The sequence below is a fragment of the Dipodomys ordii genome, unplaced genomic scaffold, assembly GCF_000151885.1.
Source record: "Dipodomys ordii isolate 6190 unplaced genomic scaffold, Dord_2.0 Scaffold200, whole genome shotgun sequence".
NCBI lineage: Eukaryota > Metazoa > Chordata > Mammalia > Rodentia > Heteromyidae > Dipodomys > Dipodomys ordii.
In genome coordinates, this window is record NW_012267416.1 from 2,059,670 (window position 1) to 2,079,759 (window position 20,090).

General features: G+C 40.6%; 1 protein-coding gene across 1 annotated transcript; it reads left to right on the forward strand.

Moving 5' to 3' along the window:
* Positions 1-113: 113 nt before the first annotated feature.
* Positions 114-18,184, forward strand: Znf717 (zinc finger protein 717). Its single transcript, XM_013034901.1, has 5 exons — positions 114-232; positions 5,633-5,691; positions 13,623-13,749; positions 14,764-14,853; positions 16,147-18,184. Exons 2-5 carry the CDS (start codon positions 5,635-5,637, stop codon positions 17,916-17,918), a joined length of 2,046 nt encoding a protein of 681 aa, XP_012890355.1. The 5' UTR covers positions 114-232; positions 5,633-5,634; the 3' UTR covers positions 17,919-18,184.
* The last annotated feature ends 1,906 nt before the right edge of the window (positions 18,185-20,090 follow it).

Genomic DNA, 20,090 nt, shown 5'->3' on the forward strand with positions numbered 1-20,090 from the left:
GCGCGAGCACAGGCCGGAAGATCCCTTTTGCGCATGCGCCTTCCCGCCCACTGTGGGTGTGTTCAGTCTGCAAATTCGGGTTTGCTTCCTTCTCGCTTGCCGCTGCTGGAAATGCTCTGAAGAACAGCTTTGCAGTCCGCAGTTCGAGCTCCAGGGCTGGCGCCCGGCCTCTCTCCGGTGGACCTGCGGAGCTGTAAGTTGAGGGGATCTCATGCTGCAGTGGCGATATCAGGTACGAATTGTGAGCTGGGCTCCGGACCAGAGTCCACCATCCACGTGTTCCTCGGGTCTGCGCTTGATGATTTGCTTGGGGTTCGTGAGTTTGTGCTGCCATTAGCCCGTGTGCCTGCAGATGCCACAATCTGGCTCCCGAGCTCCGAGAGCAAGTTGGGGGTTTCTCCAGACCTGGAGAGTCAGGAGCTGTGCATTTATATTCCATGTTCAAGAGGTTTTGCTGTTAACCTATGTGACTCGATTCACTTTCCCTCGCTGTAAGAAGAGCACGGTAACAATTCTAGTGAAATTGTGAAGTGTGTGCCTGCCTGGAGCCCTCTTACAGTGCGAGGGACTGACTCTGCGTTGTTTCTCCTAGAGGGGTCTCCACTTTGCTCCCTCTTGTCTTGTTAGCCTCCTTAGCACTCCTGGCTTGAGTTCATATGTGTTTGTACATAACCTTGTTTCTAGAGACAGTTCTACAAGGGGTATTAGTGTTTGATGGTTCTAGTTTGTTTGTTTGTTTTTTTTAAGGTCGTGGAGCTTGAACTCTGGGCCTGGACGCTGTCCCTCAGCTCTTCAGCTCAAGGCTAGCGCGCTACCACTTGAGCCACAGCATCACTTTTGGTTATCTAGTGGTTAATTGGAGATAAGAGTCTCATGGACTTTCCTTCCCCGGGCTGGCTTTTCACCACGATCCTCAGATCTCAGCCTCCTGAGTAGCAAGGGTTACAGCGTAAGCCACCGGTGCTGGGCAATGGTTTTGTATTTTTAGGGATGAATGAAGACTAGCCATGTTTGAAGGAGGGCACCCTATGAATAGACCTTGTCTACTCTGACAAGTCCTACAGAGCAGAGGCAGAAAAGCTCAGGAAGGGGAAGATGTTTTTACCTTCCCTTGCCTTAAACAACAATTGGTTCTACTTCCCAGAGCACAAGATTTACATGATGCTGTTTCCTCCAACACTCTTGATCACTTGGTGCTGTTGGAAGGTTTAGACTAACTTTCTGGAGAGGAGAGGGGTTGGCCTGAGGAATGAGGGAAAGCCTAGTTATCAGAGATGACATGAAGCTGTGGTTTGAAATGGAGAGATAACTATCATAACTGAAAGTATCTGTCTATGTACTAATCCCTAATCCTATTCTCACAAATTTATTCAGCCTCTTCCCACCATCATTTCTAGTACATGATCTCTTAAACTTATCCCAAATGTCTCATCTATGGATTTGCTAATGCTAGCTCTAACATGTTAGTTCAGGAAGTGTTGGTCAGGAATCTTTGGCCTAAGAAAAGTTGCAGAAGTAAACTTGAGGTAATATATCCTGCTCAAGGTTGTAGGCTTTGTAGATGTTACATATCCTGAAGTTTTAGCTAGTGTTATCCATTTTGCCATATTCTGCTGAAAGAAGTATTATTTCACTTAGGAAATCTTTTTGGAAATTGAAGTCAAGGAAACAAAAGCATTTTTTTTTAATTTTATTTTTTTGTCAGTCGTGGGTGGGGCTTGAACTCTGGGCCTGGGTGCTGTCCCTCAGCCCTTCAGCTCAAGGTGAGCACTCTACTGCTTGAGCCACAGCGTCACTTCCGGTTTTCTAGTGGTTTATTGGAGATAAGAGTCTCATGGACTTTCCTGCCCAGGCTGGCTTTGAACCACAATCCTCAGATCTCAGCCTCCTGAGTAGCTAGGATTACAGTTGTGAGCCACTGGCGCCCGGCAGCATTTCTTAAAAATATATTAAACATGTTGATCCAGTTTTTACACTCTGCACTTCTTATACCTTTTGCAAATCCATGTTAATAACATGGATATACTACACTTTATTCATCTCTTCTTGACAAATTACAATTTCTCCACTATAATCATGAGCCTATTTTACATCACTTAAAATGAGAGAGACTAGCTGGGTGCTGGTGGCTCTTGCCTGTAGTCCTAGCTACTCAGGGGGCTGAAATCTGAGGATGGAGGTTCAAAGTCAAAAAAGTCCGTGAAACTCTTATCTCCAGTTAACCACCAGAAAACGGAAGTGATGCTGTGGCTCAAGTGGTAGAGTGGTAGCCTTTAGCTGAAGAGCTCAAGGATAGCACCCAGAGTTCAAGCCCCAGGACTGACAGAGAGAGAGAGAGAGAGAGAGAGAGAGAGAGAGAGAGAGAAAGAGAGAGGGGGGGATAGAGAGGGAGAGAGAGGGAGGGGGGAAGAGAGGAGAGAGGGAGAGAGAGGGAGAAAGGGAGGGAGGAGACTGCCTAAAGGTATATTCCAAACAATTGATAAAATATATTTTAAATACAATACAGTGCTCTTTTTCTGTGTGCTAGTCCTGGTTCTTGAGCTCAAAGTCTGGGTACTGACCCATGAGCTTCTTTTGCTGAAGGCAAATGTTCTACCACTTAAGCCATGTCTCTAATTATAGCTATTTTTGATATTTTAATGGAGATCAGAGTCCTCAGACTTTCCTGCCCCAGCTTGCTTCAATCTGGGATCAGTTATAGCCATGAGCCATCAGAGCTCAGTTACAATACCCTCTTTAAAATTCAGATTATATTTCTAATAAAATAATCTGAAAAGCTGGGCGCTGGTGGCTTATGCCTATAATCCTAGCAACTCAGGAGGCTGAGATCTGAGGATTGCGGTTCAAAGCCAGCCTATACAGGAACATCTATGCCTCCATCAGAAAGAATTACATCGTGGGGCTGGGAAGGTGGCTCAGTGGTAGAGCGCTTGCCTTGCATACCTGAGGCCCTGGGTTCGATACCTCAGCACCATATAAGCAAAAAGAAAAAAGCTGGAGGTGGCGCTGTGGCTCAAGTGGTAGAGCGCTAGCATTGAGCTGAAGAGCTGAGGGACAGCGCCCAGGCGCAGAGTTCAGGCCCCACAACCGGACCCCCCCCCCCAAAAAAAAAGAAAGAATTACATCGCCCCATTTGTTAGGAAATGGAAAGACTTGGAAAAAGTAAGTAAGTAAGCCAGGCCCAAAGAAACATAGATCCCATTGTTTCCCTTATTTGCAATAGTTTGTATATGTATGGGACAAGTAGAAAAGGTCAAAAGCTATGTACATATGAGCAGATAAGATGAAGTTAAGCGAAATGAACCCCAAGATAGGGACACAAGTGGTTTTTTCTTTCTTGCTATTGTTTCTAACTTGTGACATCCATGAGACTCTTATCTCCAATAAACCACCAGAAAGCTGAAAGTGGCTCTGTGGCTCAAGTGGTACAGCACTAGCCTTGAACTGAAGAGCTAAGGGACAGCACCTAGGCTCTGAGTTCAAGCCCCACGACCGACCAAAAATAAAAAAATCCGAAATAGCAAACTTCAAGTTTTTAAGGAGAGATGTTCAGTCATTACTGTTTATAAGGACAGTCCTGTAATAACCAGCAGGGGCTGAAGGCCTCCCCAACATTGCCCCTTGGGCCAGCCCTCCTCCAGTAGCAGTTGGGCTTGGGAGGAATAGCCGTTGGAGTGGGGGCAGGGCCAATGGGAGGACTAGCCGTTGGAGTGGGGGCAGGGGCACAGCCTATATATAGGCTGCAGTGCTCCAAGGAAAGGGGTGGTGGAAAAGACAGAAGAGGACAAAAGAAGAGAGCAGAAGCAGCAGCCTGAGAGAAGGCAAGAGGCCTGAGGCCTGTGGGAAGGTGAGAAACCTTCGGAGCGGCCTTCTGGAAGGCAAGAAGCCTGAAGCCTGTGGTGAGGTCTGCAAGAAGATGAGAGTCCTGGAGGGCTGTACAGAAGGAGGAAGGGAGGAATAAAGATCAAGGTTGCCCCTTTGGAGGCTTGGAGGGTTTGCAGACCGACTAATGGGAGGTGTGTGTGGCTGTCCTTTGGAGGTTTGGAGGTCGAGCCTGCCCTTGGTTCTAGGTAGCTAGCCCAGGACAAGGTAGTCACAGGTCCCTTTCTAGTGTAAATAAAATTCTTTTGTCACTTTTAACTGTGCCTCTGTGGATTGTCTCGATCCAGGGTCATAATGTTCCAAATCCCAAATGAAAAAGAAAATATTCCACCCTGAAATCTGTAACACTCCTTGTTTCAAGTATTGTGATTATGGACACTTAGCCTATAATAAAATCTTAAGTCTTTTTTCAGAGTAAGAAAACATTCCTGTGATGTAGAGAAACCCAATACTAATGTGCAAACATTGCTTTTAATAGTTCCTGTTATCTTTTCTAGCAAAAACAACCTCACTGAAGTCTACAGAGTACTTTTTCAGTTTTTGTAGATGCCACTGTAAAGTTCATATTTTATTGTAAGAGTTTCCATTCTATGAAATTGTGTCAGAAACAAAGCAGAACTGTGGGTAATAGCATTTTCCCGTGTAATAAACTAACCAACAAGCATAAGCAAAAGCACATAGGTATTTATTTAAGTTTTATGGATATACATTTTGGGGTGTCCTCAGCTTGGTATTTTGTGGTAATATTGTTTAAGTAACATAAGATTTTAATCTTTTGGTTCTTTGGCTGTGGTTGTTGGTTGGGACAGTGTAAATCCTATGAGTAGTATTTCATGTTGCATATTTATTACGACCTGTGTCTCCAGCAGGATTGCCAAAGTTCTTCATATGACTGTTTAGGAAAGTGAGCATTATGGACTTCTCAAACCATCATCTTTACTGATGTCTCTTTGGCCAGAGCAGGTTAAATGGCAAATTTCAAGTTATTGCTCAAGGGTCCTCTGAGCATTTGGATATAGGGAAATGTGTCAGTGGCAACCGTTATTAAAAGATTATAACACAAGAAGTATGTATTATATATATTTTTCCTGTATAAGTTGGGGTGAAAAATACTGAGTTATAGTATACATGCTTTCTATGGTGTTTAAAATGTAAATGAAGTAGGTAGAGTACAAATGCTCAATGGAGTCCTAGGATACCTTTGCTTTAAAACAAAAATAGTTCATACATCCCTAAGTATATTTCAGTAGTAACTAGTTTTAGTGAAGATGTGATTTTTTTTGTTTCAGTTATTTTTATGGGAACATTAGTTTTTATGTATATTAACCCAGAAATGCTTTGCTTTTATAATATCTATTTCCCAACTAATGAACTGTGGATTCATCTTTTTTTTTTCCGGTCATGAGGCCTGAACTCTGGGCCTGGACGCTGTCCCTCAGCTTTTCAGCTCAAGGCTAGTGCTCTACCACTTGAGTCACAGCGCCACTTACAGCTTTTTTTTTGCTTATGTCGTGCTGAGGAATTGAACCCAGGGCCTCATGCATGCAAGGCAAACACTCTACCACTAAGCCACCTTCCCAGCCCTGTGGATTCATCTTTAATGGAGGTTTTAATGTTCTACTTGAGACATAAAAGATTCTTCTTCAATAAGAAGACTATGTTTTTCCAGCCCATGTATAATGTTTTGAGAAGGAAAATCTGGGGCAAAATCACATAGGTCCTTTCCTGACTACCTCGTTTGCTTTCTCAGCCATGTTTCCAGAATCTTCTGTTCATTGTCAACCGTCGGAAATAATGAAAGGATCGCTGGTGAGTTGCTTTTTATTTGTCACTTTGTTTTACATTCCATTTTATGAGCCTAAGGGTATCCAAGACTTGAAAAACAGAAAAACAGATTCAGCTTTAGGATCATGTTCATAAATATAGCATGTAGATTTAGGAGATTATAAAATCTTACGTTCTGTCTAATTTGAATCCAGACTTGCATAAGATTTTTTCTGTTTTATTCTGATGTGAGAAAAAATAGTATGTTATTCAGTGATGTCAAGGAGTTAACTTCTCATGGAAGGTGAAGGTTCACCAGCAATGGGTCAGAGATAACATTGTCATGAGTTTAACAAACTGTCTTAATGAAGTTTTACTGGAGTTGCTGAAATAGTGTGGGCACACACATATTGGAATGTTCTAGAGGACTGAGTCACCTATAGGCTCCTCAGTTCTCCATACATCTTTTTTTTTGCCAGTCCTGAGGTTTGAACTCAGGGCCTGGGTACTGTCACTGAGCTTTTTTTGCTCAAGGCTAGCACTCTACCACTTGAGCCATAGCACCACTTGTTTTTTTCTGTTCATGGGGTACTGAGGAATTGAACCCATGGCTTCATGCATGTTAGGCAAGCACTGTACCACTAAGCCATATTCTCAGCCCTATACATACTTCTTGGACTGATTTTTGGTCTTTGTTTTACTTGAAACTTATGCTATATTTGATGATACAGTGTATGGTCTTTTTAGAAATCTGTCCATTTCATTCTAAGGTATCTTCATAAGACTTTTTTTCTTAAATTTCCTTTCCATTCTCTGTTTCCTGCTCACTAGCTTTCTTTATTTCTCTCTTTGTATCTATTTTTATCTGTATTTTTTTTCTCTTTCTTTCTCTCAGTCCCTATTTCCTCTACCTGTCTCTCACTTTTTACTTTTCTTCAAATGCTCCATCGGGAACCTGTTTTTCTTTTCTTTTTTTTAATTGTGAAAATACCATACAGAGGGGTTACAATTACATGGGCAAGGTGATGAGTACATTTCTTATTAAGCATTGTTGCCTCCTCCTTTTCTCCTTCCCATCCCTTCTCATCTCCCGGGAACCTTTTTTTCTTACTGATCAATTTGCCTTTACTGACGTGACACTTAGAGTTGACATTTTTTTTTACCTATTAAATAGCAAAGTTGTTGTTGACTATAACCCAAGGCAGTTCTGTGGGATTCCAGAACCAAAGAAAATTAGAAAAACACAAGGACATATACAGGTAGTAAGATGGGGGGAAATTAATAACCCCAAGGCATACTAGCACTTGGGCACCAGTCCCCACAAGCAAGCTTGAGTTTACACAGGGAAGGTTACCATGGATACATGTATATTAATATTATATTATTTATTATATTATTTTATATTATATTAACTATATTATAATCTGAGCTAAAACAGAGATACTTGTTCCCTTGTTCTTTTGAGAGGAGACTGCAGCCCAGAGAAAGTCAAGACAAGAAGTCCACCTTACCTAGCCTTCAAGGTCAACAGCTCCCAAGGTTCAATTCCCAGCCTTTCCATCACTAAGGAAGGGGTGTGGCACTCCTTAACTCTCCGTACTGTTGTCTGTTTTAACCCTTCGGTGGCCAGCTCTCAGCATAATGAATGCTGTTGGCATGGAGTTCCAACCTCTCAATCCTTTTCCATTTTTTGCTCAACTTCAGAATTCCCTACAGAACATTACTACCTTCTACCCATTGATACACAGCCAAAAAAATGGATTTTTCCCCATTCTATTGTTTTTGGTCTAAACTCAATTGATGTGGTGCTGTAATTTTTTTCTTCTCCTTCCATTTGAATATTTTCATTCACTGCCACTATAGGAGAGAAGCTGGTTTTGATAATAAACAATACAATGACTAGGTTTTTTTTTTTTTTGCTTTTTTTTGGGGGGGGGTCGGTCATGGGGCTTGAACTCTGGACTTGGGCGCTATCCCTGCGCTCTTCAGCCCAAGGTGAGCGCTCTACCACTTGAGCCACAGTGCCACTTCTGGTGTTCTAGTGGTTTATTGGAGATAAGAGTCTCATGGACTTTCCTGCCCTGGCTGACTTTGAACCGGGATCCTCAGATCTCAGTCTCCCGAGTAGCTAGGATTATAGACATGAGCTACTGGTGCCCGGTGTGATTAGAGTTTTTAATATTTCAAATATCACTGGTGATAAAATCTCACAAACATTTGCTCAGTCATAGACATTTCAGGAGGGAGAGGAGGCGGGATCCTGGTGTGGGTTCCTCCTGGGCCCGGCCCCAGTGTGGTGGTGCAGTACGAGCTAACATGTGTGGTATTGTATCCTTAGAAATCTACTGGGAGAGGGGCTGGGAAGTTGGCTCAGTGGTAGAGCACTTGCCTTGCATGCCTGAGGCCCTGGGTTCGATTCCTCAGCACCACATAAGCAAAAAGAAAAAAGCCGGAAGTGGCGCTGTGACTCAAGTGGTAGAGCACTAGCCTTGAGCTGAAGAGCTGAGGGACAGTGCTCAGGCCCAGAGTTCAGGCCCCATACCGGACCAAAAAAAAAAAAAAAAAGAAATCTACTGGGAGAAATGATTCAGGAATATGTGACACACTTGAACAATAGTGAAAAGATGTAAAAAACTGAAAGCAGGATTCACAGATTATAATAATTTGTATCTTTTCTCCATGTGTGTTTCTTATTAATACTATTTGTAGTGTATGTTTCCAGTTAAAAACTATTTTAATATGTTTCCAAACACTTTTAATTTGGTATTCCAATAGGAAAAATAGATATGTCACTGACATCTGATAAAATTCACAGAATCTAAAATTTGATTTTTCCACATTCCCTTTGAAGACAGGTCTTGCTGTGTAGTCCAGAACTCTTGAATTTATGTCACCTAGCCTGGCTGGTAATCCTTCTTGAGTTTCCCAAGTTTAGGGAGTATAGATGTGTTCTAGCCTCTGTAGCTACATTAGCCATTCTTAAATGTACAATTCACTGATATTACCTATGCCCATATTGTACAGCCATCCCTTCCATCCATCTACGTATTTTTCATCTTCTACGTGTGAAGCTGTATAATCATTAAATAGGCAGCTCCTCCTCCCCCTGTACCAGTTCACTGGAACCATCTTACTTTTTTGCTCTCTGAGTTTGTTGATCCTTGGAAGCTTATTAAAGGAAATCATACCATGGCTGTTCATTAAAAACTGGTGGATTTTATTTAGCACATTGCATTCAAGTTTCATCCCTGTTGTAAAATTTTCTCCTTTTTTTAACATTGATCTATTGTTTACATGCTTCTGTCTTTTGGTTATTATGAAGTTATGTGAAGTGATCCTCCTCCCTTGTGGTAGCAACAAGTCATCAGCCTGTTCTTTTTTTTTTTTTTCCGGTCATGGAGCCTGAGCTCTGGGCCTGCGTGCTGTTCCTCAGCTCTTCAGCTCAAGGCTAGCACTCTACCATTTGAGCCACAGCACCATTTCTGGCTTTTTCTGCTTATGTGGTGCTGAGGAATCGAACCCAGGGCCTCATGCATGTGAGGCAAGTGCTCTGCCACTGAGCCACCTTCCCAGCCCCTGCATTTTATTTCTAATAATTATAACTTCTTCTAACTATGGTTGATTTTCTTCACTAAGGAAATAGTTTAGGCTAGCACCTCTCAATGGAGGAATTGTTTAATTTATTGTAACAATAGAGGTGCTGTACAGAGGGATTACAATTACATGTGTCAGATAATGAGGACACTTCCTTTCATACAGTGTCTTCCATTCCTTCATTCTTTCCCAGTCCCTCCCTCTCATCTCTACCCACCAGTTGTATAGTTTACTTTCCTCAGTGTCTAATGACCTCCACTGCTGTGCTTTCTCACCCTATTTTCCTTGAGTTCTATGGCTTTCCCTACCCTCCAGAAGATATACACCATACATAATCAAAAGCTTTTGTTTTCACTTCAAAGGTGAAGTAAGAAAGTGGTTACCTTTAACATTCTATAAATCACAGTGGTAGAGTACATTTCTTCCAGATCTTAAAATGCAGGTGTATTATTAATGAATTATCATTTCCTGAAAATACCTTCAATCTTCAATGGATTGTGAATTGCAGGTTACTTTCTTTCAAAACTTTACAGTACATTTCCTTTTTGTGTATTGTGCAGCATTCTCCTCTGGTATTTTCAAGCATGGCTGGATTGGGACGATTGTTAGCCATTCTTCATTTGTAATGGGTTCAATGTGAGAGTCAAAAATCTTCCTTTAGAGGAGGCTGCAATGCTTGATAAGAAATGTACTCATTATCTTGCCCATGTAATTGTAACCCCTGTGTACAGTATGTTCACAATTTAAAAAAAATCTTCCTTTTAGCCTCTACACAACAAATTAATACTGTATTTAATTCAAACTTTAAAAAATTTCTTCTGTTTTTTTAGGTCATTTCCCTCTTTTTTGCTTTTCTCTCTCCTGCTTGTGGTGGTTAAATTTCTATTTTTGTCATCTTGAATGTTTCATAAACCTCTATTTATTTGCCTCCATCCTTCCCTCAAGGCTTATTGAAAATCAAATCCCAACCCACCTATATTTTGTATTGTAGGAGGTAGGTGATACTCACAAAATTTCATGCTAGCATTTCTTTTTTACTTAGGAAGGCAGCATCAAGGTATCTGTGACCACACTTCAATCTTTAGAAATTTAAAAACAAAATGATTAACATAGGTTATTTTTATTGTGGGAATGAAGTCAAATCTTTTTTTTTTTATTGTAAAATACTGTCCAGAGGGGTTACAGTTACATGAGTAAAGTGATAAGTACATTTCCTATCCAGCATTGTTACCACTTCCTTTGTTTTTCCCCTACCATCCCTTCCCTCTCCACCTCCTCACCTCCCCAGCTCTTGACACCCCCCCTCCAGGGCCCTCCCCCCTGTCCCCGAAGTTGTAAAGTTGGTTTTCAACATACTGTCTTGTACATCTCATTGTTACAATGGGTCAACCTGTATCCCTATTTAAGCATTTTGTTTTTTCCCTTCTCCTCCCCAAATTAGAAAAATGTATATACAAGATGCAGACCACTGGAATCAAATACAGTGAAAACAGGGGTTATACTGTAGAGGAAGAACATACCAAAGAAACAAAAAAAATCACTTAGTACATTATAAATACATTAAAAACAATAGCAAGAAAGAAAAAACCCTTTGTTTCCCAGTCTTGGGGTTCATTTCACTTAACATCAAACATCATCTATTATCTTTTGACCTTTTCTGTTTGTCCTAAACTTATACTAGTAATTGCAAATAAGGGAAACCATGGGACCTATGTTTCTTTGGGCCTGGCTTACTTCACAATATAATTTTTTCCAAGTCTTTCCATTTCCTAACAAATGGGGCTATGTCACTCTTTCTGATGGAGGCATAGAATTCCATTTTATAAATGTACCACATTTTTTTGATCCATTCATCTTCTGAGAGGCATCTGGGTTGGTTCCATGTCTTAGCTATGGTAAATAATGCTGCGATAAACATAGTTGTTTGGTAGCTTTATTATACCTTTTTTTATGATCGTTTGGGTAAATGCCCCGAAAGTGGGATTGCTGGTTCATATGGGAGCTCTATTTGAAGTCTTTTGAGGAACCTCCATACTGCTGTCCAAAGTGGTTGAACAAGTTTACACTCCCACCAACAATGCAGTAGGGTTCCCTTTAGGCCACATCTCTCCAGCATCTGTTGTTTTGTTATAGATTTCTTGATTATAGCCATTCTAACTGGGGTGAGGTAGAATCTCAATGTTGGTTTTGTTTTGTTTTTTTTTGGGTCTGGTCGTGGGGCCTGAACTCTGGGCCTGGGCGCTGTCCCTCAGCTCTTCAGCTCAAGGCTAGCGCTCTACCACTTGAGCCACAGTGCCACTTCCATTTTTTTTCTTTTTGCTTATGTGGTGCTGAGGAATCCAACCCAGGGCCTCATGCATGCAAGGCAAGCGCTCTACCACTGAACCACCTTCCCAGCCCTCAGTGTTGTTTTGATTTGCATTTCTTTTATGGCTAGACAAGTTGAGCATTTCTTCATGTGTCTATTGGTCATTCTTATTTCCTTTTCAGAGAAGTTTCTCTTTTTTAGCCCACTTGTTTATTGGGCAGTTGTTTCTTTGAGGATTTATTGTTGGGGGATTTAATTTTTTGAGTTCTAGGTATATTTTAGATATGAGACCCTTGTCCATTGTATGGCTAGTGAAGATCTTCTCCCAGTCTATGGGCTTTCTATTGATCTTGCTAGCTATGTCCTTTGCCATGCAGAAGCTCTGCAGCTTCATGTAATCCCATTTGTCCGACCTTTCTTTGATTTGTTGTGTTTCTGGGTCTCTTTTAAGAAAATTTCGGCCTGTGCCAGGGAGACCTAGAGTTTCTTCTATTCCTTCCTGTAATTTTTTTTTTTTTGGTCCAGTTGTGGGGCCTGAACTCTGGGCCTGGGCGCTGTCCCTCAGCTCTTCAGCTCAAGGCTAGCGCTCTACCACTTGAGCCACAGTAGTGCCACTTCCATTTTTTTTCTTTTTGCTTATGTGGTGCTGAGGAATCCAACCCAGGGCCTCATGCATGCAAGGCAAGCGCTCTACCACTGAGCCACCTTTCCAGCCCCCTTCCTGTAATGTTTGCAAGGTGTCTGCTTTGACTCCGAGGTCTTTGATCCATTTGGAATTGATTCTGGTGCAGGGTGATGTATAAGGATCTGGCTTTAGTTTTCTACAAGTGATTAACCAATTTTGCCAGCACCGTTTACTGAAGAGGCTGTCTTTCTTCCATTCTATTTTTTAGCTCCCTTATCAAAGATTAGGTGGCTATGGGCCTGTGGGTTCATTTCTGGGTTTTCAATTCTATTCCATTGGTCCTGAGGTCTGCTCTTGTGCCAGTACCAAGCTGTTTTGATTACTATGGCTTTGTTGTAGAGTTTGAAATTTGGTATTGATATTCCTCTAGCACTGTTCTTTCTGTTAAGGATCGTTTTTGCCATTCGGAGTCTTTTATTGTTCCATATGAATTTTTGGATTGCTGCTTCTATTTCCTTGAAGAATGAGGTTGGAATATTGATAGGTATCACATTGAATTCATATATAGCCTTTGGAAGTATTGCCATTTTCGTGGTGTTAATCCTCCCAATCCAGGAGCATGGGAGGTTTTTCTACTTCCTAAATTCTGTTTTAATTTCCTTTTGCAGGTTTTTATAGTTTTCATCGTAGAGGTCCTTCAATGAAGTCAAATCTTACCAAAGCAACTATTATCTACTTTGAGTACTGTTACTTCCTTTAACATTCACCTGGGAATTATGTTTTTTCAAGATCTACTAATATGTATTTAATGTGATGTTCTGATTGCCTATGAGAGCACTTTTTTTGTTTTATTTTGTTCGTTTTTAAATAAGTTTTTATTGTAAAAATATTGTACAGAGGGGTTACAGTTACATGAACAAGATCATGAGTACATTTCCTATCAAGCATTGTTACCTCCTCCTTTGTTTTTCCCCTACCCTTTCTTCCCTCCCACCTCCACAACTACAGAGTGTAGTTTAGTAGAAGATCTAAACAGGCTTTTAATAGAAGATCTAAACAGGCTTTTCAGTTAGGCAAAGTATGAAAATGCAGGAAAAGTTCGTTTATTGTTACCCTGGTATGTAGTAAATTTTAGCAAAATAAGCTAAATACACTCTTTCAGACGCCTACTTAGACTTAATGTTGTTTTGCCAGATTATTAGCTCATATCTCTATTGCTAGCACCAGAAATGTGTTCTCACGTGTATTTGTAACTTTGTATTTGTAACTACCAAGTTCATATGGAGGCAAATCTTTCTACTTTGATTTTTCTTTCTCTCACTGTATAGGTAACAGAGTAAGTTCCAAACATTTTATTTAAGAAAAAAGCATTCATGTATAAGAATGAAATTTCAGACTTGGTGTTCTCATGACTCAGGGCTAATTAATGATGGAAATGTGCCATTTCAGAAGTTGGTGTCCTTTGATGAGGTGGCTGTGGATTTCAGCTGGGAGGAGTGGCAGGACTTGGATTTTTCTCAGAGGACCCTGTACAGAGATGTAATGCTGGAGACCTACAGCAACCTGGTGTCCTTAGGTGAGCAAACGTCCTATTAACTTGCAAGGTCAAGTGCTTTGTTTTTGTAGATATATGAATATTTATGGGGTTTCTTTTGGTGTTTTTTTTGGGGGGGTCCGGTCATGGGGCCTGAACTCTGGGCCTGGGCGCTGTCCCTCAGCTCTTCAGCTCAAGGCTAGCGCTCTACCACTTGAGCCACAGTGCCACTTCCAGCTTTTTTCTTTTTGCTTATGTGGTGCTGAGGAATGAACCCAGGGCCTCAGGCATGCAAGGCAAGCGCTCTACCACTGAGCCACCTTCCCAGCCCCAATATTTATGTTATTTAGGTATAAGATTCCAGTCCATGGGAAGTGTCACTTTTTTTTTTTTTAAGAAAAACTTCAACTTTATGTAACTCCTGAGGCAGTTTTATTCTTATTCTTCAAGAAGCCATACCTTTAGAACAAAGGTTCTAAACTATGTATATCACTACTAGAAGTATGATCTAGTTTGACACTGGATGCCTGTAATCCTAGCTAATCAGGAGGATAAAATCTTAATATTTTGGTTTGAAGCCAGCAATGTGTATGAAGTACCCATGAGACTCTTCTATCCAATTAACCACTCCCAAACTGGAAGTGGAGCTGGGTCTCAAACTGGTAGAATGCTAGCCTTGAGCAAAAGAACTGAATTGAAACCATATAACTGGCAAAATAAATCCAAAGCTGGGAGAAAGTCAACCATGGAGCTGGTGAGAAATAAGAAACAGGATGTCTGAGATCTTAAAGCAATGATGACCCAACATGAGCAATAGGTCTCCACTTTTTTTTTTTTTTTTTTGTCAGTCATGGGGCCTGAACTCTAGGCCTGGACGCTGTCACTCAGCTCTTCAGTTCAAGGCTAGTGCTTTACCACTTGAGCCACAGTGCCACTTCTGGCTTTTTCTGTTTATGTGTACTGAGGAATCGAACCCAGGTCCTCATGCATGCAAGGCAACCACTCTACTACTGAGCCACCTTCCCAGCCCAGGTCTCCACTATTTCTTAATAACAGGTCACTGTGTTCCTAAACCTAAGTTGATTGTCAAGCTGGAGCAAGGTGCAGAACCATGGATAGGAGAAGCCTCAGACAAGAATTTCACAGGTAAGATAAAGCATCTTGTATAGATGTTGAAGCCAGAACCAAGTTGGTAAGTTCATGATCCTGTATTGAGCAATAATGTTCCTAGTTCCACTGGGCCCTATGTGTGGCAGAGAACTAGGTGATCCTTTGTGTCAAAGACTTGTGAATCAAGAATTCATGGGGAGACATCCTGAATTCAGTGTGGCAGTCGAGTTAAAGTTAGCAATTCTTTCTCGGTGTGGAAATTGTTCTGACAAAAAAGAAAATTAGAAATGTCGAAAATGAGATTTCATTTTCTTTGAAACTAGGAGTATGCAGGGTTAGGTAATAAGGAGTACACCAGGGCTGCTACCCTCTGATAAGGAAAATAGCCTATTGGAGGTGGGGAGATACTGGAGTTCACAACGAGATCTTTTAGTGTAGAGAGGATGATTAACTAGGTCGTGAGCTGGAGTGTCTTTGATCTTCCATGCTTCTGCGGGGCAAGAGTGTCAAAAAAGGAATTTTGATGAGACTGTCTAAGATGGAGAGAAATGAACTTTAAAATTCCCACAGATACTTAAAGTAATTCTTATGAGAAGTTAGAATTGAAGAGATGTAGGTATTAATGCCTACTGTCAGGAACCATCCCTGCTTAGGTGAAAGGCAAAGGAATATATAAAACACAATTATAGTCTCCAAATCTAGAAAATATTCCAGTTCCTCACCTAATGATTGAGAAGCAAAGCAGCACAATATATAAATTATTTCAAGAAAATTAAAGAACAAGTTGGCATTGTACAGAAATTAATAGCCATATGGTCTAGAAATGTTAAACTTAATTTTTTTCCATTTGTACAGGGGTAAACGCACTGTATTAAATATGTAAGGTCTTATCTACGTGGGTTTGATTACAGAAACTAATAAAGTATTCTCTAAATAATGAAAAAAAAAAAGAAAATTAAAGAACACAAAGCAGCTATTCCCCTATGGTCAAACAAAACAATATTTGAAACAAACAACCCCAAGAATACTAAAGGCAAATTTTAAGTGTTCAGCTTAAAACTTTCACAGTGCTTAGTTGAATAATTTGAGTAAATATTTCTTCTGATATAAAAAGAAAAACTGAAACACAGAAAAACATTTTCCATTGCTAAATAATCAGTATTATTTTTTAATTAATACATTAGGGAGAAATCATGTATCATAAATTAATTCCTATTTTGATCATTGAAAATCTGTAACAGAATGGGAGAAAATATCTTCATCTTTATATTAAGGAATCTTTGGATCTCATTTATGTTTTTGTCTTTTTTTTTCTTTGACACATTTTAGATGTCCAAGAAATGGAGGAGGTGATTAAGACCTGCCAGGAAGGTCCAGATGAATGTCTGTGTGAAGTAGCAGTCACAATTAGTAACCCAGTGGAAGAAAGAGTGAGATTGATAACAACTTTTAACTTGGGCTCAACTCATAAGCTTGAGCTGATGAGGAATAATGGGAACTCTTTAGGGATGAGCACTGAGGAGTTCATTGAGTGTCAGGACATGCTTCTCTATAGTGAGCCTGATGAGATGCATGCTGCGTATACACCTGGTGTGTCTCCTGTAGTTGAACAATCCTTCAGATATTCTGAGTATTTTAGTCAAAATTATGCGAATCCAAATGAGCTGCAGTATTTTGAATTTGGTGGAGAAGGGAAGGTATTAAACTCAGAGACTATATTCTTTAGACATAATTGGGTCTGTATGGGAGAGACCTCCTATAACCATAGTGAATATAGAGAAGACTATGATAAGTCTGCTCTCCTTGCCGAAGAGATACTTCAAGGAGGGAGGAAAACACCTGAATGTACTTTATGTGGAAAAACATTCTACGTAAGACCTGTAGTCACTACACATGAGAAAATGTACAAAGGAGAGAATCCTTGTACATGTAATGAATGTGAGAAGTCTTTCAATAAGGAAATGCACATTAGAAAACCTGAGAGCAAATATCCACAGAAGTCCGATGAGTATAAGCAGTGTACAAAATCTCTCTCTCAGAAGTCAGACTTGACTTTCCAACCTCAATCACCCATAGATGAGAAACCCTTTGAATATGAGGAATGCAGGAAATTTTCCACCCAGAAGTCAGGTCTCAGCAGGCATCAGAGAACTCCCAAAGATGAGAAATGTCATGAATGCAACAAATGTGGAAAGTCTTTCATACAGAAGTCATACCTCACTTTGCTTCAGAGAACACACACAGGAGGGAAACCTTATGAATGTAACACATGTGGAAAATCTTTTGCCCGGAAGACACATCTTACTGTCCATCAGAGAACACACACAGGAGAGAAACCTTATGAATGTCAGACATGTGAAAAGTCCTTCACCCGGAAGGCAAACCTCCAGAGACACACGAGAATTCACACAGGTGAGAAACCTTTTGAATGTAACAAATGTGGAAAAACTTTCAGACGGAAGTCAGACCTCACTTTGCATGAGAGAAATCACACTGGAGAGAAACCTTATGAATGCAACAAATGTGGTAAGGCTTTCAGAGGGAAGTCACACCTCACTTTGCACCAAAGAACACATACAGGAGAGAAACCTTATGAATGCAACAAATGTGGAAAGACCTTCAAGTGGAGTTCACACCTTGGCATGCATAACAGAATTCACACCGGTGAGAAACCTTATGAATGTAACAAATGTGGAAAAACCTTCACCCAGAGTTCACACCTCAGCAAGCATAAGATAATTCACACAGGTGGGGAACCTTATGAATGTAACAAATATAGATCTTTCAGGCAGAAGTCTTCCTTCACTTTGCAGCAGAGAACACACACAGGAGAGAAACTTTATGAATGTAACAAATGTGGAAAGTCTTTCAGGCACAAATCAACCCTCACTTCACATCAGAGAACACACACAGGAGAGAAACCTTATGAATGCAACAAATGTGGAAAGACCTTCAAGTGGAGTTCACACCTCAGTAGGCATAAGAGAATTCACACAGGTGAGAAACCTTATGAATGTAACAAATGTGGAAAGTCTTTCATCCAGAGTTCACATCTCAACAAGCATAAGAGAATTCACACTCGTGAAAAATTTTATGAATAAAATAAGTGGAAAGTCGTTCACCTGGAAGAAAACTCAGTTTGCATCAGAGAACCCACACAGGAGAGAAACTTATGAATGGAGCATATGTGCAATCTTTCACCCAGAAGGCACAGTTATGGCTCATCATTGAACACACATAGGAGAGAAATCTTATGAATAAAACAAATGTGGAAAAAAATTTCAAGAAGTCACACCTCAATTTGCACCAGAGAACATACACAGGAGAGAAACCGTATGAACGTAACAAACGTGGAAAATCCTTCACCAAAAAGGCATGGGTTGGTGTTAATACAACACACAGGAGAGAAACCTTATGAATGTTATAAATGTGGACAGGTATGCCTTCACCTGGAAGGCATACCTCAGTGTTCATCAGAGAACTGAATCACACAGGAGAAAAGAAAACTAATGAATACACCAAATGTGCAATGACTTTTAAGCAGGTGTCAGTCCTCAGTGCATCTGAGAACATATAAATAAATGAGAGAAATTCTCAGCATAATAAATGTAGAAAAACATTTAGCTGGAAGTCTTATCTCTACGGGTATCAGAGACCTGGTAAATGTAAACATTAGAGGAAATCTTTCAAGCCCAAGTCAGGCTTTAGCAAGCATCAGCACTCACAGGAAAGAAACCCAATGCAGGAAAATACTTTTCAGGAACTGCTGCAAGTTATACAGAGAAGCTCTTCATGGCAGAAGTAAGCTAGGTGTAACGACAACCATTCTTTCCTTTTTCTTTTTTTTTTTTTTTTTGGGTCTGGTCATGGGGCCTGAACTCTGGGCCTGGGCACTGTCCCTCGGGTCTTCAGCTCAAGGCTAGTGCTCTGCCACTTGAGCCACCGCGCCACTTCTGGCTTTTTTTTCTTATGTGGTGCTGAGGAATCGAACCCAGGGCCTCAGGCATGCAAGCAAGCGCTCTACCACTGAGCCACCTTCCCAGTCCGAAACCATTCTTTCCTATTGGGCACTCGCTGAGCCAACATTTCTCACCCTCTTATTGTGATGAGTGTGGATGGTGTCCTTGAATGTTATTCAGAAGATTTGGACACAAGTGATGGGTGTTAATTTCTTCCAGGCTTGAGAAATAATTAAGAGAGTGAAGTTGTTGAGTTGTGTCTTTTATAATACGGAATAATTTGTCAAGGTGATTTTATAAAGTCAGAAATAAGAGCTCTGGCCCCTTGAGATTGGACTCAGATCATCCTCCAAGGTGGTTTGGGGAGTCATGGATGGGAAAAGACTGTTATGATTTCAGACAAGGACATAAGAGCTTCGATTTCTCTACTGCTCCACTAAAGTGTCCCACTGTATGTGCGCTCAATGCGTTATAGCACAAGTGACTTACTATTTCCAGTTCAGTGTTTGAATAGAAGATCTGATGGAAGATACCACTCCTTGTTTATTACAAAATGTGCACAGTTGTGAAATTTTTCTCTTCACCTTTTGTCCTCAAGTTCATGAAACATTCAGAAAACATGGAAGGGCACACATTTGGGGATATATTTGCTTTTTGTATGGGTACAAGTCCTGTAGCTTGAGCTCAGAGCCTAGGCACTGTTCTTAAGCATTTTTGCTCAAGGCTAATGCTCTACTATTTGAGTCACAGCTTCATTTCTGGTTTCTTTGGTTGGTAAATAAAGACAAGAGTCTGAACCATTTGGTTTTGGATGAGTAACCCCAAAATAACTTCAGTGCTTCCTTTATATTGAATTAATCACTGGTAATGAGTCACTTGTGATTGATTCATCCTTAGTTCATTCTGTTGTTCTGTTGAGTAAGTTGTTATAATAAACCAGCGTGGATAATATGAAGAGCCTGTGTTTTTTCACTTTTCTGGAGGCTGAAAGTGAAGTTCTGAGGAGGATGAGTTTCTACCATCACTCCAATTTCTCCAGCTCCATTCAGATAATTGTACCAAAACACAATGAAGACATGGTTTTATTAAACTCAATTCTGGTAGTAAGGAAATAATTGGAAACACGGCAAAAATGAGGCCCCAGAAGCTTGTTAGAAGGTGGTTGCCAAAATCCAAGGGATGAGAGAGACAGAAGTAGGACTGTGCTAGATATTTGGTAGGGTAAAATTCAGGTAAAAAGTCATCCTAATCACGTATTTCTCCCTAGGTATAGTCATACAGTATTTTGAAGCATAATACTATGTACTATGATTT

Excerpts from the sequence above, each read along its gene's own strand:
- Znf717 (XM_013034901.1), top strand. The coding sequence starts at position 5,635 with ATGTTTCCAGAATCTTCTGTTCATTGTCAACCGTCGGAAATAATGAAA. Across the intron at positions 5,692-13,622 it reads AAATAATGAAAGGATCGCTG|AAGTTGGTGTCCTTTGATGA; the intron begins GTGAGTTGCTTT and ends GTGCCATTTCAG. Across the intron at positions 13,750-14,763 it reads CAGCAACCTGGTGTCCTTAG|GTCACTGTGTTCCTAAACCT; the intron begins GTGAGCAAACGT and ends TCTTAATAACAG.